Below are 24483 nucleotides of genomic sequence, written 5' to 3'. Positions count from 1 at the left end.
TCAAGTCTATTTGTTCGCATTCGGCTCGCCTCTCCTCTCTAACAGTGGTGTCGATTGGACCGGTTCGACTACATTAGAAAAAGATTGAACTGAACCCCACCCAATCGGTTGATCAGATCAGATATGATATTATTAGGGAAAGGAAGGCTCCAATAGGAACTGCGGGCCGTTCTGCTCTCTCATTCTCTCATTTCTTTTCACAGTCTTAATTAATTTCTCTCAGTTCAATTACCCCAATGCGACTTCGATAAGTACAGCACAAAGACTAAGAATGAAGTAACCTGGCAGGCGACGTAGGACTCTCCTGCGATATCCATTCTGTTTATGCCATTATAGACTCTACCTGGAAGGAAGATTCAAGAAGAGATCATCAGATATCTCATACATAATACATTAAGATTCACATGGGCAATAAGGTGGACTCATAACATCAATGGTTTTCCACTCTAATAACAATTCAGAAATAAATTTATCAAAGACCGAAGAGCAAGCTGCCATGGAATCGATGGAAGCAAAATTACTAGAGATAGAAACCATGAGGAAGTATTAGCAAGTTTTGTTGCATATTACAAGCTCACTAGTTAAAATGAAGTCCCAAAAGATTTAGATTGCTGCAACAGACAGTGATCCAAGAGCTCTCAGATGATAAGAACCCTGTTGTTTAAAAAATATGAGTAACTTTTTTTTTGGCTATTGGAATTATCTGCCGAAACACCTGAATACTGAGGATGTTAAAGTTGAAGAAAGAAACTTCAATCCAGCAGATCCTCCAGGGAAGTACGAAATGGCATAGTATGCTAGTGCCAGAACCTGCAGAGATGAAACCAAAAAAGTCAGGATTAATATTACAGAACTCCAGATATACTCCATTATCTAAGTAACTTGATATCATGCAGTTTTTGCTCATGCATGACATTCTGGCTTCAGCTAAAACCTAGTTTAATTACAATGGATGGAAGGAGGGAGTTGATTAGAGCCAATCTTAAGGATGATTTAATCCATAATGTCTTGATAAAGTTGTTTTTACCAACGAATAACGAAAAAGAAAACCAACCATTAATGGCTAATGCTGACCAGCACATATCTTTTCCAAGGGATTTCCGACACTCTTATTCAACATATTTATTTATTGTCTGAACCAAACTGAACATTAGTTCATTTCTTTACACAGTCCAACCTAAGTTTCCTTTCTCATAGAAACTTGCAGCCATTCCACCATGTTTGTCTCTAGTGGAGATGCCAAAAGAGCCGAGTGCCAGAGATCAGTTGTCCCACTGCATTTTGTTCATTTGGTAACTCAATCACTTGGACAAATTCTAGCAACTTGATTTAATTTCCCCCCAAAGTTCACTTAAAATACTGGGATCTGAGTTTCTTCTTTTATCTCTTTACACATTTCTTATTTTAATACTAGAATACCACTATTTGCATCCCTGTGGCGCGGCAACAGTCACATGACAGCATGGCACCTGCACTTACAGTGCCAACTTCTAATCGGCATTGTCATGCTCATCTTCATGGCAAGTAAATCCTTGACATACTCACAAGGGAATACTAGCACATTGTGGAGGGAAAAAAAAAGTGAACAAGCATATTGAATTTCACAACTATGCATGTGATAATCTGTCATAGGACACAAGACAACTTAGGACCTTGAAGATCATTACCTGAATGACGGAGAAAAGAACAGAGAGGACGTAACTATGAAGTACCATGGACACATAAATCGTGCCAACCATACTGCCAACAAATCCCAATGTGAAGGGAAGTCTCTGCAACAGACATCAACATCCATGTTATGATACTAGGATTGTAACAATAGTTATGTCAAACCAAACTATAACGTAGGAACCAGTACTAAAATGCTACTGATAATGTACTTGTTGTCCTAGTGAACAACTGAAAAACATAGGATGTTAAAACATGACTAGAATCACCATAGCTGGAATAAGGGGAGGTGGGTAAGTGAAATTACTTCCCACAAACACAATAAACAAAAACACTACTATATGAGTTATCACAGCTCAAAAACTTTATGAAAAGCAAATTAACCAGTGTTTATGTTTTGAAGAAATTTATTTTGGTAATCTTGACATCGTGGCAAGTTTAAATGCTACAAGGATCGGCCAGAAAGAATTGGCTATGTTAATCAATTGCAATCCTTTAGCCCAGAATTCAATTCTTGTGACACTTCCAATCTTTTTATAGCATATATTTCAGATACAAAACATTTTAAAGACCTATCAGTTATGTTATCACCATAAAGATTACAATTCTTCAAGTCTGAACCTTACGTTCATATTCTTTGCATAATCTTCTCAAACTGAAAACCTGCGTCCTAATCCTAGTATCAACTCCTAAGCTTAATCAGCACAAGATTTATGAAAGAACAAATTTTCCAAACACATGCGACATCCACTCAACATTAATATAATCTAATTCTGAAGAAGCCTAGAGTAGCACAAGACGAGGCTTAAAATCTTGGTCCTATACAAGTTTCGACACTTTGTTGGACCAAAACAGAACCGAGATACCTGTCGATATACAAAGCTGTACTGCTTAGTATCATTATATAATAAATAAAAAGCTAGATATCAATGATACCAGCGATACGATTCAGTACTGATCCTTGGCCAGTCGTACATACCGATCAGATTGATATTTGAAATATTGATCCACTTGTGATCACAAGAAAATAATCAAACAAAGCAGAAAAAAGATATAACATCACACATCTCTGACCAGCTTTAACAGTAGACCATTTCTACTTGATATTAGTGCTTTTTTTTATCTATCATCCAAAATTTCTCGAACAAGTGAGAAAATCTTAAAGCTAATCAATCAACATTAGGGAATTTTTATTTCTATTATTTAATATGAGAAAAAATACTCTTTGAGAAAATATAAGAAATATTTATATTTGTACTCACAACCAAAAAGCTTTCACTCACACATGAACAATTCAAGAAATATGTAACATGTTCAGGTCACAAAGTGTTAAACACTAAATGATAACAAATATTACACATAATCAACAGTATATATAATTTGCATGTCGGTGTATTGCCAATAATTAATTTCCTCTAAAAATCCATCATCTCTTCTAAGATTTAATTTTGTTTCAGGCAAAATGAAAACATACATATAAGACCAACAGTTCAGGGATAAAAAAATTCAAGACAAATCGAAAAGAATAGTACATTATAAAATTTAGCGATGAGAAAATATAAATAAGACCAATAATTACTTAAAATATAAATAAGTAGTTAATAGTTGAAAAACTTCAATTTTCAGATCGATCAAGTATAGAAGTGCATAGCAAGGAAAACATAACTAACCAATGGTAATATATGATTAGGTAGCATCCTACCCAGACCTAAAATCAGTGTAAGACAAACTGAAGAACTTGTGAAGCAGGATTTGACTTCTAGCAATTGTGAAAGACAGATTCATTGTTGTCTCATCTTCCTTTTCCCCTCTATCTTTTTGAATAAAGTCCCCGATTAATCCGATCTGGTCCCTGGTGTTTCTCAAAGATAAGAGCTGAAGGGTAAATCATGACAATCAGGAGAAAAGAGTAGACAAGGAGGAGAAAAGGGGGTCAAGCCACTTGCATGATATTTAAATGATAAAAGAGTGTTGATCATGGCAAAGCGAGTAGGAGAAAATAGAGATTGACAATTGTAGACAGAGAACAACCATCAGGACTGGTGTCATGCATGACCATCCCATCGTTGATTGTGAGTTTGAGGATGATAATAGTTTCACCCGTACTGATGAGAATTACACAATAGTAAACTCCATGTCAACCATCTTAAAATCAAGTTCCGTATCTCAACTGTCAAGGTGAACGAAAAAGATCTATGACAAAACAAAGGCCAAGTTCACACAAAACCAGCAAGAGACAAATCAGCTCCACATTGAAATCAGAAGTAGAGTTGTATGCGATAGTCACATACTGAGCCACAATAACAACAACAACCTCACTACATTGCAACTATAAACAGATATTTGCTGTTAGAAAAAGGACAAGAACAACCATTCATAGGAAATCTAATATTCATGAATTTGAAAAATAACAAATGTCATATAAGCAAATCACTAGCCATGATGCAAAAGTTCTCATATCACAGATCAGATTTTGAGAAAGGTCACCTGAGAATAGCACCACTCATTTTGCCAATCTAACATCTCTTATCATTTTTCCACACTCATTGATCCCTAGAACTTTCACTAGCCATTCTGAGTTTCAATTAGTATTTTTTCTTAATAATAATAGCAACGGTTCAATCTATTTTCAAGACAAGCACCCGAAAAAAGTTTCAATGTAACTTCACTTAATTGTTGCTTCACTACTAACAGTTTATACTACTTTTATGACGATAAAAGGAATCTTAGTAAATGATTCCTCCCACCAAGAATAGCAACTTAACAAACAGTCAAGTCAGGATTAGCTTTGTTTTTTATAACAGTTGATATTGGAGAAACAAGAGAAAGAGGCATGCAGAATTGGCATCCTTTGTGACAATAACTGTACCTCCCTTGAAGACATGTGAGCAAGCTGATTCCTAGGACCTTTGAGAGCAAAGAATGAACCAACAATAAGTGCACACCCCAGGGTGAAACAAATGGCAAACTTCTGTGGCATCAGCACCATGACCGGAAGGAACATGGTGAATGCAATGAACACAAGGAAGACACCACTGGCAAGGAGCAGTCCAAAGTACATGAGTGATTTCCCGGATGGGACACTGCTTGTAGCAGTCTGGAAGCTCCCAGGTAGCTCTCTAACACCTTTAGAAACCCTGTGAAGTATCAAACCATAAGATAGAATGTCCCGTGGACTCACTGAAATAAATTAAATTAACTTGTTTTGCAACAACATTAACAGCTTCAATCCTCATTAAAGGACAAAAATAATGCCGTATTTATCTTCTGGTTACAACTTCACAAATTTCCGTAGGGCGATAATTATGTCATTTATTCAAATATTTTACTAACATATTACTGACAACCACCTTTTTCATGTTAATTGTCCCTCCAAACACCGCAAGAATGTATTCCAGCAACCAGAAATGCGTTAATTGAATAATTACGAAGTCTTTAAATCCCTAACTTTGCCATATATACATCTGAGAATTATCACTCAGATACACCATAAATCAAAACTCAGAACCAGAACATATTTTAGAATATGATAAAGAACAAACCAATTTCCTCTGTATAATTAACATTCTGAAGCTCTTTACAGTCGATCCTGGATGACCTGATAAGGTTAAACGCATCGAGAATATAGACATGTTCTCAAATTCAGCCGTTTCCTCGTTGAGGTACATAGTACTTACCTAAGCCCTAAAATCCATCCTCCCTTAAGAGAAAAACCAACAAGAAATCAGCAGAAAAGAGCTAACCCTAAATCTCGTACGATCTGAGCTAACCAATCTAATTTGTGACACTCAAGTATCAAATCTCAGCTAGCGAAGCAAAGATCCAAACCTCAACTCCACAGAAAATCCCAACCTTCTTTAAAGAAAACCAAGCAACAAAAACGACAAGGATCGGAGAGGGAAAAGGGGACGGGAGAGCGGGCTCACACGCTGAAGGTTCCGGCGACCTTATCGTTGGCGGTCCTAACGGCGGCCTCGAGATCGAAGCCCGCGAGGGAGGATGAGCCGCCTTCCTCGACGGCCTTGGAGGCGGCGTAGGAGTTCCAGTCGGCGAGGAGGGAGGTGGTGGGCGGCGCGTCGCGCTCGCTGGGGCCGCCGGAGAACCACGCCTGCGCCGTCCGCTGCATCGTCCGGGGAACGTGGAGAGAAATGGGATCCGAGAGGGAGGGGAGGAGAGGAGGGAGATCGCCGACTGCGTGCGCACGCGGGTCGGGTTGTTAATGTATTATACGCTACTTTCCTTCCGCCATTAATACCGTTCGGCAAACGAGAGGGAGTACTTTTATCCATCTAAATGAAACAAAAACAAAAAAAGACCATTTTAATTAATAATTTGGTCTATCACAATATATTTATCTTATTATAGTGTTGTTTTAATTACCATAACAAAAATAGCCTATTTGAAAATATTATACATGATTTGAATAGACTTTTAATCTCAAATCAGATTAATTATGAACCTAAAAATATGATATTGTAATAATCTATGAGCAATGATACATAAATAGATATAATATAATATCAATTATACTATTTTTTAATACATCAATAGCATTATAAGTTTTATTGAAAAACACAGTAATATTTTTTTATAAAAAAAAAAGGGGTAAAAAATGAGTGAAAAATTTTAACAGAAAAACTTTTGAGAGGTATTTTAGGTTATTTTTAAAATTAAAGATATTATTTGAGAAAAAACAAAAAAGGAGGTACCTTTTGAAAATACCAAAAATATGAATATTATATAGAAATCATCCTTTTCTCAAATCCTAAACATATTTTTTTCTAAAATTGAAATTTGGTATTTCTTAGTAAAGAGATTTTTATTTTGGCAATTGGATGGATCTTTATACATTAGACCAACATATTGTTTAAATTATTTATTTCGAGCATGAATATTTATATTATATTATTTTTATACAAAGGATAAATTATGCTACTAATTTATTTTTTATACAAATTATACGTTTTAAATTTTTTATTTATAAATTATGTATAAGATAAAACTATTAATAGAGGTAAAAGAAGCCTATCAAGGAAGCAACTGATACACTTTTATTAATACATAAATTATGCTACTAATGACATCAAATATATTAATATTGTCTCTGTTTATATAATTATCAAAGAATATATATATATATATATAATTATAATTATCAAAGAATCTGCTAATATTAATTATTATTATCCGTTTGCTTCGAATCGATGACTAAATATGATCTCATCAATACATACCAAAATTTTCTTGTCTTCTTGTAATTTTAGGGATTTGTTTTTGGTGTCAAAAGAGGTACAATCTTTTGAAATGCATGCCATTTCACTTCAACGTGAAAGCATCCTTCAATCTTTATTCCAAGCAATCTGAAACCAATTAATCACTGCATAAATGTAAATCTGCAAACTCCATTTACCGAGTGGTGAAGGGCCGATACAGTGTTCAGATTGGGACGAAAGCTTCCTTTCTCCCTCTCCCATTTGCCATGGATTGTCCCCTCGGGGGGAAAGATCATCGACAGAACACAAACATGCTCTGTTAATTGACCTGCAGAGAAGCTTGTTCCATGTGTTCTTGTCAAACCATGAACAACAACAATGAAGTATTGTCACAGAAGCTATCACAGGTACAACAAATATTAACTGTTCTACATTTTTCTTTTTACTATCAAAATTTACATTACTGGCAAGGCAGTGGGGAAACCAAAAAAAATTGAAAATCCAGTAGCTTAACTTTTTATCTTCTAATGTCTTTATGACCTCATCATAAGTAATGGTGGAAAGGAAAGCCACAATTTTCACCACCCAATGTACCATTAATGGATAGAGAAAGAAACGAGCAAACAAGAAAGAATGCGCAGCAAACAAAAACCTGAGCAGACCGCGCAGCTAACATAAAAATGGTCAGTATCAGTCACAGGTATAAGCTGAACTATCAAATCCTAGCGACTCCAAGCCCAGAACCCTTTTTCATGCAGGATGGCGATCCTTTAGATATATATATATATATATATATATATATATATATATATATATATATATATATATATATATATATACTCTTTTGGATCGCACCACCCTATGCTGCATCTTGAAATATCTTCTAACTGTTATCCAAAGTAGCCTCAGTCACCTGCTTTGGCTACTGTAACTTAGATTGGACATCATCTTCTCAATAATTATTCGTCCAATTAATCTGGGCATGTTGTGGCTGTTGATAAACACCAGCAGGGGGGCCGACCATTTCGACAGCTCCAGCTACAGTCTGGGACTGCTGGAGTAATGGATGAACAGAAGAAGCTGGAACAGTTGGTGGAGGGTGGTAGACTCCACTGAAGGCACCATGGCCTGCTTGCGTTGGTGCATAAGTCATGTGTTGTCCCTGAGGAATGCTGTAGTAAGAGCTCGCCTGAAGGGTGGAAATATCCCGTCCAGGTGCTGGAATCCAGACAGACAAACTTTCGCTCTGTTTCAAACACACCAGGATTTAAATATAACCAAGACAAATTGATGCATATAGATTGGACATAGGCAGGTCATTAATTATGCAAAGGAACACCATACATATATGTAATATTAACTATACAACATGCATATTATTACATGAAAAATAAGAAAGCAATATTAGAAAAGTCCCAAGTACACAAGGACAATTGAAATTTTTGCTTAGTTTCTCAAAGGAGCAAATAAGTTGGCATAAAAGACTCAAAAATGGATACTGCAGAGAGTCTTATTTACTAGTGCTGCAAGTTCCCACAGCAAAAGATATCAATTACTGCAAGCTATCAGTATATGCACCCAACATAACAGTAACAACGAAGTGCATTTTGACAAAAAAAAAAAAATGGAAGTGCATTTGCTCCCGACCAATAGAGCACAAGCCCCCATGCCTCTATCTAAATCCCACGTTTGTTACCTGATGAGCTATATAGTAACTTGTTAACTATCCTCATCTTGCAGATTCCAAGAAAATCAACATAATTCTGTTAATTATGGAACACCAAAGTTGAATAGTTACAACCAGAAATTTTGTAACTACATGGCCCATGAAGCTAAACAACATAATCTCATCACTTGTTTAAGGCAAGATATATAATGCACCAAGAGCCCCAGTATCAACCACCAACAAATAGGAAAAAAACACCATACAATTTTCCTTGGTTGAACAAAAGAGCAGGTCTAGTTTCAAAACAAGCATATTTATCAACTTGTTAACATGATTGTGGTGAAACAACCTTAGTTGATCACAGTCATATAAGAAGCACAGATACAAGGATATTGAGTACAACGCATAACTTGATAAAATCATTGTTTTACTTGACCAAATCATTTTGCTAATCATGATATTTACTCCCTAGAGAGATAGTAGCAGTACACAATATATTTCTGACAAAGATATGTCTCAAAATTCACTCAACTGTTGGAAATATAATTTAGGTATATATCCTTGAAGGAAATGATAGTGGCTATGGCTTAGAACACAATCAGGCAACTTTTGCAGGAATGAGAGTTAAGAGAAAAAGACAAGCCAGAGAAGATCAAAAGGGAGGTATATAGAATGTCTGATACGGAAAATACACTGGACCTTCATTAGTCAGAAACTAACGAATCAAGATCAACGTATTCAAAACTGCATTCAAGATCCAGAATGGGATTGTCCATTAGAAGAAAAATCAAGATCAAACTGGGTTAGCCAAACTCAAGTGAGGTTGGTTAATAAATTAATAGTGAGTTTTGGCATTATTAAGATTGTTGCTTGGCAACATGGGTGACTAGGATTCAAATTTCAATATTCCTTTTTACAAAAACAAAGGAACAAATCTTTGGCTTGCAAAGATACAACAATGACAACAAATATGTAAAGTCCCAACTATTTTGGGTCAGTTACTTGAATATATATATATATATATATATATATATATATATATATATATATATATATATATATATAATGTATTTAATTCTTTATCTGTAATTTGTAATTTCTATTTTCATCATTTTATGTCTCATATCACTAGTAGTAATCATTTCACTTTTTTTAACTACTTGCGACTCTTACACACATGATTAAATAATTCTCCATTATTTTATTTTCTATTGAGACGACACCTCACGAATGAAAACACTTCTTGTCCTATCATCTAACTCAACATTCTCATTTCAACAATTCAAACTTTGTGTATACATAGTTTTGTAATTGTCTAGCACTCTAGCATTCGAAGTATTGTTAGTCTAACAACTATGTTATAAAATAAATACGACCACGAAACAAAAGTAAAGTTAAAAATTGAGATGTCTCTCAGGCTCTAAAATTAAAATCTAACTATTTAAAATTTTGAATTTTAACCTTCTATTTATTGCTCAACAGTTCAACCATCTAACATTTTTAACATATTTCACGAATCTTATGCTATTACTAGAAAAAGACATTTTTGAATGGTTAATTGATATACAATAAAGTGTAGGTTTTCATGTTTTATATGGCCTAACCAACCAAGTAGTGCAGCTCTTTTTTACTTTCTTTATCAATGTTTACTTTTGTTTAAACAAACATAATTTTCCATATCCACAAACTTCTAATATTAAAAAAATTATAGTTTTGCTCAAGGTTCGCCATACTACAGCATACTACCTGATATGGATAGTACGTATAGGTATGACAAGGGATCGGTATGGATAGTTCACACTAATATGTTGGTATGCCCCACTGTACCATGTGTTGGTACGTTAGTATAATTTAGTACGTATCGTACCGACAGTCGATCTGTCATAGACTTAACTGGTTTTGCCTAAGTTGTGACGTGTCATTGCGTGTCCGTCCGCAGGTCCCTTAAGGACCTGCAAAGAGAAGACGAGTTAGAGGAAACGTTTAACTCGGGATCCCACAAGCAGTCATTTCAGCGAACACTTGATAAGCAATGCAAATTATAAATATAGACTTTGCAAGTTCTGAACGATCATACGACAAAAGATCCAATGTAGTCTGTCATAGTCAAAGTCCCCATAAGTGCCCACATAACATTATTGCAGAACAAGGCAACGAAGCAGCTCTAGGCGCTACCCCAAAGACCCATCCAACCATGTGCCACTCGAGTAGCTCCTAAGTGTTGTGCTGGCTGACACTCCTCACTACTGTGCGGAGCTAGAAAACCACCAAAATGACTACCTGGATTGTCTGTTTTTGAGCAATTTTACCTTTGCATAACGATTGCACACAACCTACGTTTACAAGACTAAAACGATCACAAAAGTCAACAAAATGGGACTGTCAAGCCTATTGCAAGCCCTCTACACATTGTGCAAAGCATGAATAAAACCGAAAGACACAGATATACACAAACATTACATCGAACACCCTATGTATAGATTTGTCCATGACATATCGGTACACCAATAAGAATCGGTACGACAAACCATGGTTTTGCTAACTGCTAGAGTGCAACACTTCTATAAACTATCTTTTATTGAACTTCAATTTGTTTCTTTTCTAAAGGAGAGAAAAAGAAGAATGGGAGTCCCAACTGAGGCCTTGCATGTAACAAGAGGTAAACATATTGAAAATCAAAGCTTATATTAAACAGGAATATAAGTCCTCGCATCAAAGGATTCATCATTCCTCACTATAAGTACCGATCCCTACTTGCCATAACAATTCTAACCTATGCAGTCATTTCCAGAAAATTTTCTGTTCCTTCTTTTTCCCTCTTCTGCTTTCTCTTTAGTTCAACCTCTCTTTTACCCTTTTCTTCCCATTAGTGCCTGGATTGGTTATACCTAATTTTTCTAAGTCATTCTCAGTTGACTCCAGCTGATCTGGATTGGTGGCTGGTCTCCTGAAAATTGGACCGAAATTGAGAAGGATATACTGAAATCTTAGTGGCGTTGCGAGTCCTCACATCATTCTCAACTGCTTCCAATTTAAATGCATCTTAACTTTGAAGGGGGTCATATGCCCCTGCTCCATGGCAAGCTAAAAATGATTGTAAGCACTTGTTAGTAATTAAACAAAAGCCTTTACACCAAGTTAATCGGGAAAAGCACATTGCTCCTTTGGAAACTTATGTTCCAACTAAAACTAAAACTACCAGAAAACCAAACTGCCTGTGCAGAGACAGTACATACTTGGTATAAGTTATCTACTTCCATAAGGATGCAGGATACAATCCCAGTCTTCCATAATTTGTTGACATGTTGTATGCTCATATTACACTTGCTTCTCATGTTTTCAAAAACAGATACTCAAAAATATTCTTTCTATATGCTATGGTCAATATTTTTACTTCAAGTCAAGAGACTGGACATGGAAAATGTTTGTATTCAGACAATTAAGTGGAGAACTATTCATATAAAATTAAACGTATCTTCTTGAAGGTTTTTATCTTCTAAAATCTGCTGCATAAAAATTGATTGAGCTAAGCTCATAGCAAGTCCCATAAGGAGTGAGATTATCAGTAGACCATTGTAAATAAACTCCAACAAAAACATAATTTAGCTTTAACGGAGTAAATAAAAGAACTAGCATAAAATGAGAAGATATGGGAAAGTAAAATTATCTGTGATACACACAAATTGTATAGTAATGGATGTGAGCGATGGTTTGAGTCTCTGAGATAATAAACAAGTCACCAACCACACCTAGAACAGCATTTACCAAGTAGTTGTCTACAAGTCAAGCTCCACATGGTTTCAGGCTGACAGTATCCTACTATCTTATGTGCTAACCTTAGAAAAGGTCTTATTCTTCCAGTTAACAGACTGCTTCAGTAAGCTTAACTACAAGGGTAATTCATCTGATAAGGTCTTGTTCCTTTGAGCAGTCTCTGAAGCTAAGGATACAACATGTAATTCCACATCTTGACCCCAAGAAACAGCAAAAAAGGAACACTCTAGCCTACCACAATCTTAGATAAAAACAAAAAGTAGAAAACAACAGCTGCATGAGCAATTCAAATGCAGTAGCAAAAATTAATCACCACATACGAGTTTAGGAGATATAACAGTAACATTAAAACTTTAAGTTCCATGAATCACATTTTCTAATTATGATTTGTGGTACTCTCTCTAATCTTAAATTAAAGTTTACTCATCGACAGTAACAGCAGAACTATGAACTTTTTGCATGAACAAAATAACTAGGCATAAACCAAATATCACATATAAAATCTAGCCAAGTATAGAGAACATACCTGCTGCCCTGGAATACAAAGATTGTTTTCCTTAAACTGGGAAGATCCGAGATCATCATTGGCAGTTGAGTTTCCACTAGTAGCAGCATCAGGAGTATAGCCAGCTGGAGTTGAGTTATACATTCCATAACCAGCTGGCATTCCAACAATTGTTGAGTTACCAATGTTAGCACCAGGCTTGTATTGGGGAAGAGAGTACTTGACAGGGGTGGCAGGATTTGCAGATCCAGGAGTCGGAAACATGCTGCCAGTAGGAGGCTGCTGAGGGAATGCAGGACTGCTCAAGAAATGGTGAAGGGTGGGGGGAGGAACATAAAATGGTGAGAAATATTGATTGTATGGAATGTAGTTGGGAGGGTAGTGAGATATATGTAAACCAGCAGGTTGCCGGAAGACGGGAACTGGCTGCTGTGGAATAGCAACAGAACCCTGCATGGTGCCTGCAGCTTGAGTTGCAAGAGGAGTTGAGCCAGCCGTAGATAGCATGGCGGCGTTGGTACTCTGGAGGAGGAAAGAAAACATCAGCATTGGAATCCTAATCAGAATACAAATATGTGATGTGAATCTGAACAAGAAGATTTTAGTAGAATATTAAAGCCAAAATAGGTTATCAAGACAAGGAAAAAAGTTGGTTTGGACTCAAGAATCACGGAATACAATTACAAAAGTTCTAGAACCATAGAACATCTAAAATAAGCCAAACAAGTCTCATATGTTTACTGTTACATACTGGCAAGAGGATAAAAGGGAGAGCTATGGTTTTCCAAAAGCAATCACCAATAGGAGCAACATGATTGCGATTAGTATGACACAACTCAAAAGGCTACCTACTTGTATCTTGAATTAGAAAAAGGTCAATCATAACAGAAAGCTTGAAAGAAAACCTCATTAGAAGCCTGGCCAGTCTGAGAGGGTAGGACTGCAATGTTCCTGTTGTACATAGAGGCACCGGGTGCAAGAAATGGAGATATACGACCATCAGAATCAGCAGTAGGTCGATAGAATGGTGTATAGTAGCTTGTCGATGGGTCATACGTTTGCTGGACCTGTATATCAGAGAATCAACATCTCAACCAGAAACATTCAAGAAAATAAAGCAGATCAACCAAATACAACATGAAAGAGAAAAATCTGAAACACAAGAAATAGAAGTATCAAACAGATCCTAGGAACACAGTTTACATACCAAATCCAACCCATGCTAAAGTTAAATATTGTCTATTACCAATCCTTGTTCAGACTATATATTGATCACAATCGAAATATGATTCATTGTTATATAAAGTCACGTCATCACTCAATCAAACAACAAATTTCACAGTTCATGTAACACAATATAAAGATCATGGGAGTTATCATACCAGAAAGCTTGGGAAACGCGAAGTATCTTGAGCCTGATGTTCTGAACTTTCAAACTGTCCAAGTTGGTTTCCTAACACTTGAGGCACCAATCCTAGTGAAGGATATGATGGTGCAGATTGAACAACTGAGTTCTGAAGGCCTTCTGGAACCAAAGCAGCTTCTTTTTGAGATTGGTCATATTCTGCAGCAGCAGATATGCTGGAGGGAATGCCAGCTTCATTGCTTGAATAATTATCTGACACCTGTTCAGGTGATTGCGGATGATTTATAAAGTCATCTTGAGCAGCTGAGGATGTAGTGTGTGTGCTGCACAAAAAAGAAAAATGTTAGAAGAGGCACAATCAGACATCAAAATCAATATAAGCCAAGCATAAGTACTAATATTAAACAGAATTACAGTGAAGAAGAATACAAAAACAATATCCTATAATCCAATATAGAGTTTCTAGAGAAAGGTGAAGTAAAAAACAGTTCATAAATTATCCCTTAATACCTTCATTAAAAGTTAAAACAAATACAGTATGCTTGCAGCTTGTAAAGGCAACTGAAGCATTTTTTATGTATAGGAGAAGGCAAAGGCACTCTGCGTTGCATGCCATGTAGTTCAACAAAGCCAATTTCCTTTTGGGATACCACTAGACTAACAAACAAACTAATATTCTTGTGGTAAGTTTCCAATATGAAGCTACCAATAACAGTGCCATGGCACTAACAGATCTCTTCATTATCGTACAGCAAAGAAAGGAGAATTCAACAGAAAATGCAATTGAACTTCAAAAGCTTTCTGATTGACCAAAACAATATAAAACAAAATATGAGTGCTAAATGGATCATTTTTAAGGTACAAAAGTTCATCACCAGACACTAATGTGCCCATGCATGGTATGGTCACATTTATTAAGGTTTATAGCTATCCAATTTTCCCACAGTTATTTCATCTCATCAAACACAACAGTTGCTTATGCAAACGTGCATCATGATCTAAAATAAACAAAAAGAACCACATATGTAGAACAGCACATATGTATATAAAACTGCAGCGAAAAAAAAAAGAAAAGAAGCAGAACTAATGTTTCTAACCTTAGAGATGGCTGCTCAGTAGTTTCTTCAGTCTCCTGAGATGAGTCAGAAACTGGTGTATCAATCCTGTCTTTTGCAGGGCCATTTGCAAAACCCATATTCAACTCAAAATTAGGATCAAAACTTCCAAAACTTAACCCATGTCTTTCAGACTCTGAAACTTGAAGATGGTTTGGAATAATGACGTGTTTTCTGTCTGATAGCTTCAGTTCCTCTAGCTTCTTTTCTAACATCAGAGTAGTTACCTCTGAGGCCACAGAACATGGTGCTGGTAGTGATGCAGCAACAGCTTCAGCCGCCAATGGTACATCAGGCGTCTCAGTCATTTCAGATGCTTGAGAAGCAATTACAGGTGTTGATTTTGGTTTCCACTCTTTATTAGGAACAGGCGCTGAATAAAAAGAAGAATGCTACTTAGGCAATTTTAAGTTCACCAACTTGACTAAGAGTAGCAAATAAATGCAAACTCAAGGAATTGTACACACACACAGTTTCAGCATCAGAATGGTATGTAAAGAGTTATACTGCATGTTACATGTGAAAACTGCCATTATGAGATCAACTAGATATTGATACTTGCCAAACCTTTCAGAAACTATTATCAGAATTGAACTGGAAATAAGTTTGACATATAAACATTGGAATGCCCATATATAATAGTGCAGCACTAGCACTTGTCATGATGTTTGGCCGAGAGCATCCTGACCCAGCACTTTTCTAAAATTCCATGTGAGCTATGCTAGTGCCTTTCCAGCACATACTATGAAAATCAAAGACCTTGCTTAAAAGTATAAAATACTCCAAAACAGTCAGATGTAAATATTTGTCATTTAATGCATCAAAACCACAATCCATATAAATTTGCAAACCAACCTCAAAATCAACAAATTTAGTTTTCTTGTTTATTGGTGTTAGGTTCTTTCAAAATGTCAATTGTTTTTAACAAAGATAATCTACCACCAGCCCAACACGTCTTATCAAAACTATGGATATATTTTAGAAACATGAAACATGCAAGAATGAACAATGGACTCAAGATGCTAATTTGGCCAAGACTGCATTCAGATCTAGTTTCTTTCAGACTTAAGAGTTCTTTATAAAATTAGAACATTTTAGTCAGCATCATAAAAATTCCAACATACATAGGCTGCCATTTTGACATAGCATTGCAGAATGATTTGGGGCCTAGTTCCTTACCACTGCATCCTACTAAAAATGAACAGAAATCCTCTACTGCTTCTAATTCCCTAGATAGAATTGAATTTCCCAAGGCATTAAATTTTTAGTTATCACTAAAAGCAAATCATCTCATGTAGAGACAAACTACAGCAGATCTAATTTAGTTAAAGAGACATGTTTTATTTTACCCCCCTAAAAATTAGGCATGGTTGGTAAATATATTCAGGCTTCATTTTTTTTCTTTTTACATGAGATGTTGTCTTTATCTCTTGAGATGTCAAACCTGACATGCTAGCAGGTATAGACTCTCTCTTAGGAGTTCCCTTCAGATATAGACTACTAACAGCCAATTCTCATAAACATTCAATTTAGGTCAGGATGGACTAACTTATCATGTGTTTTTAGCTTGTATGTTTAGTTCAAATAAAGATCTGAATTACAAAATGTGTGAACAGTGACTGAAAACTATGGCCATCACAACTGACTTCACTTCATCCTAGTATTAACTTGGTTTAATCCTTAGATAGTCAAAACCTGAATATGAACCTTTATATTACAAACTAATGTTTAATATTCCAACGTTTCGTGGCCAACATAACCAAATTATCTTGTTCTGACCAGCTAAATCTGACTTAACTTGATAGGTTAGAACTTCGAAATCAAGAAGCAGGTGTTTTTTTTTCCTCCTTTTTATAGTTTGGGGCCTTGTTGTTGTAGATAATTTGATATTAAGATCCACATTTAACAATTATTTGTTCCAGAAAACCAAATAGATCGACACAAGCTGTGCCGGCAGGATGCAAGAATGGTGCTGATCTGACAAGTTGTGCCAACAATAGGCACGGCTTAGCATGCTGGCAGCACAGAAGAATAAAAAAAAACGGAAGTACTATAAAAGGGAGAAACAAGCCATCTCTCTATCATCATCAACAACAAACAGAGCCATACATTGCCAACTATTTGGGGCCAGCAACATGGAATTTTTCCTGTCATTGAGACCCTTTGAGGGCAACATCACTAGTCAGAGTTATTATATGCTTTCTCATTGTTTCTAATGATGTCTTCTTAGCTCTTCCTCTGCTCCTACTCCATCATATTGTCAATGCTTAAACTAAAAAGTTTATATACATTTGTACTCATCTAAGTTTGCTCATCCACGGTGACTTAACCAATGAAGGGAGTTGCTATAGGCTGGGAACAGGAATGAAGGCTGGCCGGCAGGATCCGGCAGTCGTTAAGGAACACAGTATCATTAGCATAAGAACTCACCTTTTATATGCTAAGCTACTTCTCAAACTTCCATGGTGTACAGTAAATAAAGGGTTGGGAAAACAAAAGCAAAACAACACTTTTCATTATAATGAACCAAACACTCGTATCCAAACGTATGTAAAAAGGTGACATAACAAAGGTGACAAGGTCTACCTTTCTGCAACCCACTTAATTGTTGAGAACGATTGCTGTAAGTAGAGGATGGTCTACTGCCTGTAGCAGTGGAAAAAGAAGAAGGTGCAACTTGAGATTTTTCTGATAGTTCATTTGATCCTGATTCATGTGGTTTCATGGGTACCTTCCCGTGCATATAAGGACTGCTCATAGAAGAACATTTTCCACTCATGTATGATAAATTGGATCCAGATATATGTTGAGATCCAGCATGGCTAGTGGCTGTTTCAACAACTGAGTGTTGAATTCCTGTTATCCGTTTGATGTTTTCTAGCTCAGCAGGGTTGTGTGCATCAAGAGATGGTGCTAACAAAGGATCTGAGGTCGGAACATAGACCTCGGAAACAGGTGCTGCTGCTTTGTTTGATGAAATTTTGTCTGAATCTGGTATAGAATGTCCACCTGTGGGAGCACTCTTTGCATCAGTAGGAGATAACCTGGAAGTCCCAGTCTTAGTAGTCACAACACCAAAACTTTCTTCTTGTGGAGCAATGCCACTGACACCAGATACATAGGACCTCTGAGATGATATCGGATGATCTATGTTGCTGGGGCCATCGGTTGGACCAGATATGGAGCTGAAAATTAGCAATTATTGAAAAATGTAGCTTCATCAATATGCTACATCAAGTAAAATAAGTTGTAAAACATCACATTTGCTTTAATGGAGAAAACAGACCGTACCAGAGAACATTGAAGAATATATGTCCAAACCACTTCTACATTTAAAAAGAAGAAAAATAACATAACAAGCAAACAGGTTTTCTAAATCTAAGCATGCCCATTGCCCAGTTGGGGGAAAAGTTAACTGGAATACTGTAATACATCCACATAACTCAGTAGATGAAAATGTAAACAGAATAGACATCTCCAAATCATGGTCCATTTTATTACTATCATCATCCACCCCAGAGTTTTTACGTAGTGAAGAAGAGTGTCTTGTTTAACTTATATGTGTTGAGCATTTCTCAATTGGTAGCAGCCTCCAAGGGCATCAGTGTCCGAACATCAGCACAATTGATTGGGCATATAGCCAGTGCAAAAAAAGACAACATATATTATCATCAACATAAGCATCAGAAAAATCATGCATGATTCTAACTTGACAAAATCAGTGTATTTCAATCAGAGCCAATAAAAAGATAAAAATAGATACCTTAATATGGAATTTGCAGATTTGACCTCGGTATCAGGAGTGTTTGAAGAAGAGGATGGAATGCCTTTATCTGAACCTTGATTTACTCCATTAACCTTTCCTGAAGTAAGATTTCTTCCAGCAGCAGCATCTAGCAGGCAATGAGAATTAGTTGGTCTATATCCAAAATTTGATAGGTAGCAGTGAAACATGGAAAGAGTAACCAAAATGCAGACCACACAACACACGTTAGAAGTGGAACAATACATGTGCTACAATAGAATTTCCAAGAAAAATTAGAAAGTTCCTCATAATGCAAAACCTGATTCAAAAATGAGAAACAGACCATGCAACTCACACATAATAAAATTTTAATAAAGTGAAAAAAAAAAAATTGTGCATACGGATAGATGGCATAAAATCAGATTTGGCAACAGATATTAAATAAATAAGAAGTTGAAATTAATTTAACCATGACATGTCTAATAAAAGAGGAAAGAGCATGAAGTTACATGTTGAACCAAACTGGTTAGCTAATTAGCTTCGTAACTAACAATGAGCTAGTGGCGTCTTCATATTGAAACAGCAGCTTGACGAAATAAACAAATTAGTACCAATGAAATAAACATGAAACTGAACAGATCAGGTTAATCGCTACGTAAACTTCATAAATTATATTCCAAAAGAATACATACCACTAAGTACAGGTCGTGAGGAGTAGTTCCCTCGACCTCCCCTACCTCCTCGTCCCTGTAGCCCCGCCCTCCACCTAGGATCAGCAGGCTCTCTTACATTCTGTAGAGAATAGCAGAACACTTAACTTGTGAAGTAACTTATCAAAGACACTCATATGCCGAAAATCCTCATTTTAATTTCACATAAAAATAATAATAACAGTGACTTGTATAGTTGTAAAACCACCACAGGAGTGAATATTGGCACTTAGACAAATTTATCCCAAACATAAAAAAGGAACTCCAAGTAAAACATGATCTCAATCTGGTTTGTCATAGAAGGATATCAAAGATTCAATCAAAAAACCAAGTTACTGCCAAAATTCAAGTAAATCTTGCCTCAGGGTACTGTATGTTAATTCATTGCTGTAAGTCAACCCTTGAAGAAGCATTTATCAAAAGACATGACACTTTCAAAAATGATACTTTCAAAAACTTAAAACTTCTGCGAGCAAATTTAACATATTTCAACATATAAGATAATAAACTGAACACTTGAAAACAACTCATACAAATAATGGAGGTCACTGTACTACTTGGATGGAATAGAAATTGTCTTCAACATTTGGCATAAAAACCTTAACAAAGTTGGAATCCAACATCTAATTTGTCCTTTTTCAATCTTTCTATATCATGATCTATATACTGTTTCCTAACTGCTCTCAGTTGTTTTCCTTTTCTTTCTTTAAGAAAAAAAAAAGAAAATACAAATGCCAATATCAAACCTGCTTAGTCCTGGAGTAAAAATCCATATGGAACAGAAAACAAGCTTCTAAACCTAGCAAATAGATCAGATGTTTAAATTAAGTACATCTAGGTATAAATATCTATTATAGAATTATCTACCCATCTTTTTTCGAGTTAAAATCAATTCTATCTGATATGAGGGCAAATGATTGTTTACTCAATCTTACAGTATGAAGTTTTGACTTTGGTTTCAATTAGAGTGACCATTCATACTAAAATTAGAATACTAAAGAAAATTTGTAAAAAATCAAATATTAGCAAGGCAGTTTGTAAAGATATTCTCCAAGACAGTTTGTAAAGATATTCTCCAAGGTTACCAAAAATGGGTCTTATGAATGTTTGCAAAATAATTAAAGGTACTTTATGTTGGCATCAGAAGTTTCCCTTCTGAAGATGCAACAGAACCAAAATGTGTAGCCTTCGATGTCCATTATAAAGGTTACTTGTAAAGATGGAGTTACACAATCCCAAGTCCAAATATAACAAAACAAGAAACATAAGATTGATTTGAAAATAACCTGAATATCAAATATATTCCCACATCCTTAGGTTGATCTTGAAAACAATGACAGAATTTTGAACCATCAAGCTTCCATTTCTAGAGGTAAATTGTGGGAAGATGTGGAAACAGAAAAGATTTCAATGAGTTTTGGGATGTGATAGAGGCAATCATGCAGCCTTCGTCCAATTGTTTATATGAAAGATAAGGCTTCAGGCAGGTTTGGAGCAGTTCTCAACTAGTCAAAACCATTGAGTTACAACCAAAACTCAATCAAGATCGACAAGATTTTGTATGAAATCAATGAAACTCTTATACTTCAAATTCTGGGACTGGTTTCAGCTTCAAACTGATCCAAAATGGTTCAGTTTTGTCCATTTTGCCCAAAACATGAATTATCCCAGTCCATGACCCTTGCAAGATAATACAAGTAAAGAACTTAATAGTTGGACATCCCTAATTAATTGCTTCGGCTGCATTTTAGTTTCTTGTGGTATTGGCTCTTTTAAGAATCATTCAGTTTGAAATGGATACCTACTGGGAATAGCAAGTTTCTTACTGTATACGACTCCTACAGGACTTGAACAGCAGTTATGGATTCACTTCAATCCAAATCCTGCTCGAAACTCTAACAGAACAGGAAGAAAAGGACTGATTCATTATAACAGCATGCAAAGCTAGAATTAAAAAGTGAGATAACCTTTTATGACTTAAGACTTGGATGTGACCCTCAATATAGACTTGAATTAGCCTTTCAAGATTCAGACTGCATGATGAAATAGCATATGTAGTGATCAATCGAGAGACCAAACTAAAAGGCAATCACTTGTCTGCAACTTTGATAAATCTTAATCGCTTCACTGAAAATTAAAAAGAAATAATGCTGTTCTGAATCACATATGCATCATGTTAAGTGATCTGATAAACTTTCCTCACTCAACAGAAGTAAAAAAAGATGCTGACAGCACTAAAACAAAAACTGCAAAGGAAATAAAGCAGATTTACCTCCTTTCTCCTGTCACGCTTCCTTTTAACCTCGTGAAAGGGGTCTGTAAAACAAAAACCAAAAGAATAGTTATGATCTAGTGCACAATTAGACCAATAGTCCATGAACAAGTCCCTTCTTACATTCAAGTATATGTGCGCCCGCAAAGGAAAACTTTGAGAATAAATAACCAAATTGATGCATGCATACTGTAATTACAAGAGAGACAAAGGAAGGGCCAAAGACATGGAAAGCCTTTCACCCAAACATCTATATATTTGGATTATATAGATTAAGCTAAGCAGAAAAAACGTCACGACATCACATTCTAGGATCTGTTAATTACTTCATATTTTAAAAACGCCAAATGTCAATTACAACCAGACCTTCAAAAAATCCGGAAGCATTTAGTGCATCACACGTAGAAAATCCGTTTGTGGAGATGGTGTCACTCCCTTGTCAAGGTACAAGCACAGCCAAGTTCTCACAAACCACGCTAGTACCACCGAAAACTGAATTATTACCAAGTTGCTCTGTAAAAATAACTAAGAAAAGGCACTGAAGCTCCGAAATTTTAGTTATTCCAACGTCATGAATGACAAATCCTACTGAAACACACCCTACGCAAGAGGGAAGGAACATATAGCAACTTTTCAGGTGAATTGACCAATCTAATCCGCGATTCAAGTTAAAAGCAAGTCCAAAATTTTAGGCAGAAAAGGGGAAGCAAATCTAAAAGAACGCGGGGATCCAAGTGACGAAAAAACTCAATTTACTTTTAACAGCATAAAGATCGACGACTTAGCTCCCACACCCACGGTCCATCGACATAACCCCAAACATCGAATCACACAAGTCAAATTCACAGGTCGAAAGCCCCAAATCTCCCACCCCATAATATCCGATTAGAAGCGTCGAGAATGCAAAACGACAAAGCGATCCGTCGTCGACAAAGCACAAAGCCCAGCGCGCCGTGGCTCAATTTGCTCGACAACAAACTTCGTGGCTCTCCCGAGCAATCGACGCCCATAGAGAATCGAAGCTGAGCTGGGGGGGCGGCAGAGGCCAAGCACGGAAGAGAGAAGGGGGTGGGAGGCACCGGGAGGGGAAGGAGGTCGGGAGAGGAGACCTTGGAGCAGGAGCTTCTGGGCGGTCTCGTTGGGATCCATGCCGCACTCCTTGAGCATTGCGTAGATCTCCTCGTCGCTGTGGTTGCCGGCGATCTCCTTGATGTTCTGGATCGTCGGCCGCACGCCGGCCGGGATCGAAACCCTAGAACCGTCGCCGCTCATCTTCGAGTCCGGAGAGCAACCGGCAGGAGGAGACGGAGAAGGAGGAGGCGGAGGGCGGCGAGGTGGGGGTTTAGAGAGAGAGAGAGAGAGAGACAGAGAGAGAGGGCCGGCGAGCGCAAATCAAAGAGGCCTAAAGGAGGACGCCTCACTCTTTTTCATTTTTTATTTTTATTTTTTTGTACTGTGAAAACCGTGTCTTTTATGAGACAAAATAGCAGCTTTCTATTTTTGAGGGGGTTTTTTCGAATTACATCTATTATATTATCATTATTTCTGTTGTCACACAACATTTGTTGACAGTGCCGCTTAAATGTATTGAAACGGTTAATAGAACGATATTAAAGAAATATAATCTTTATTTATGAAATCATATTAATACAACATTAAGACTATTTTTTTCTAAATCAAGTAATTATAAGCCATCGATTTACAGATGTGCCACTCTGGGACAGATAAGACCCTCTCCTCCTTCTGGGTTAAGGAAACAGCCATGTCTTGTGGGTTAAGGAACCGATGTCTGTTTGCATTGCGATTATAATGGATTAAGCTATTTCTATTTTTATTATGTCTTAGTATTTATTAAATGTAAATTCTGGCTTTTTGGAATTTGATTTTTGTTTAGTTAAAATTTTCTGAGAAATAATTTTTAATGTATTATTTTAAAATTCGATAGATAAATAAATAAATACTTGATATGAAGACTCAGCATGAAACTATTATCCGTGAATGGAAAAAGTCACGTGTGAACATTGACTCGCTTTGCCATTTATGAAGAGCGAAGAAGAAGAAGAAGAATAAGAACAATAAATGGTGCATAAATAAACCTATAAGGTTGGGAATATTATCTATCTACCCTCCAAAGCTAACACAACTATATCCTTGGAAATGTTGCTCTAATGTTGGCAGACGCTTTGATCACTTTTCTAAATTAAATATCATGACGGTGCATATACGAAGGTAATGTTTTTTTATATTTAATTACCATGAGTTCGGAATCAGCATATATACATTGTGATCAAATCATATAATATATATATATATAATATTTTTATTATTAATCTATATGTATAATTATATTTAGAACTATAATTTTTTAATTATTCGATTTGGATATTGATTTTGAACCAATCGATAACGTTATTCTATATATGATCCAAGTTGATTTCACTTATCATTA

General features: G+C 36.2%; 2 protein-coding genes across 2 annotated transcripts; both read right to left on the bottom strand.

The window, feature by feature from the left end:
• Nucleotides 1-350: 350 nt before the first annotated feature.
• Nucleotides 351-5923, bottom strand: LOC135616773 (protein transport protein SFT2-like). The gene is made up of 4 exons (XM_065116334.1): nt 5595-5923; nt 4538-4805; nt 1668-1772; nt 351-810 (listed from the first exon to the last, which is right to left on the bottom strand). The coding sequence occupies exons 1-4, from the start codon at nt 5792-5794 to the stop codon at nt 700-702; spliced, it is 684 nt and encodes a 227-aa protein (XP_064972406.1). The 5' UTR covers nt 5795-5923; the 3' UTR covers nt 351-699.
• Nucleotides 5924-7289: 1366 nt separating this feature from the next.
• On the bottom strand, nt 7290-23452 carry LOC135616772 (GBF-interacting protein 1-like). Its single transcript, XM_065116333.1, has 10 exons — nt 23144-23452; nt 22035-22078; nt 19745-19844; nt 19071-19200; nt 17894-18492; nt 15290-15680; nt 14209-14515; nt 13732-13893; nt 12848-13348; nt 7290-8127 (listed from the first exon to the last, which is right to left on the bottom strand). The coding sequence occupies exons 1-10, from the start codon at nt 23304-23306 to the stop codon at nt 7834-7836; spliced, it is 2691 nt and encodes an 896-aa protein (XP_064972405.1). The 5' UTR covers nt 23307-23452; the 3' UTR covers nt 7290-7833.
• Between the last annotated feature and the right edge of the window lie 1031 nt (nt 23453-24483).

The sequence above is a fragment of the Musa acuminata genome, chromosome BXJ2-7, assembly GCF_036884655.1.
Source record: "Musa acuminata AAA Group cultivar baxijiao chromosome BXJ2-7, Cavendish_Baxijiao_AAA, whole genome shotgun sequence".
Taxonomy (NCBI): Eukaryota; Viridiplantae; Streptophyta; class Magnoliopsida; order Zingiberales; family Musaceae; genus Musa; species Musa acuminata.
The sequence above is the reverse complement of the archived record's forward strand: the minus strand, read 5'-3'. Positions and strand labels throughout refer to the sequence as shown.

Coding starts and splice junctions, on each gene's coding strand:
- LOC135616772 (XM_065116333.1), bottom strand. CDS start 23,306: ATGAGCGGCGACGGTTCTAGGGTTTCGATCCCGGCCGGCGTGCGGCCG. Junction 18,493..19,070: donor TCTGCAAATTCCATATTAAG/GTATCTATTTTT, acceptor GCTAATTTTCAG/CTCCATATCTGGTCCAACCG. Junction 15,681..17,893: donor ATTAAGTGGGTTGCAGAAAG/GTAGACCTTGTC, acceptor CTTTTTATTCAG/CGCCTGTTCCTAATAAAGAG.
- LOC135616773 (XM_065116334.1), bottom strand. CDS start 5,794: ATGCAGCGGACGGCGCAGGCGTGGTTCTCCGGCGGCCCCAGCGAGCGC. Junction 1,773..4,537: donor CTCACATGTCTTCAAGGGAG/GTACAGTTATTG, acceptor TGTCTGTTGCAG/AGACTTCCCTTCACATTGGG. Junction 811..1,667: donor TTCTTTTCTCCGTCATTCAG/GTAATGATCTTC, acceptor TCATCTCTGCAG/GTTCTGGCACTAGCATACTA.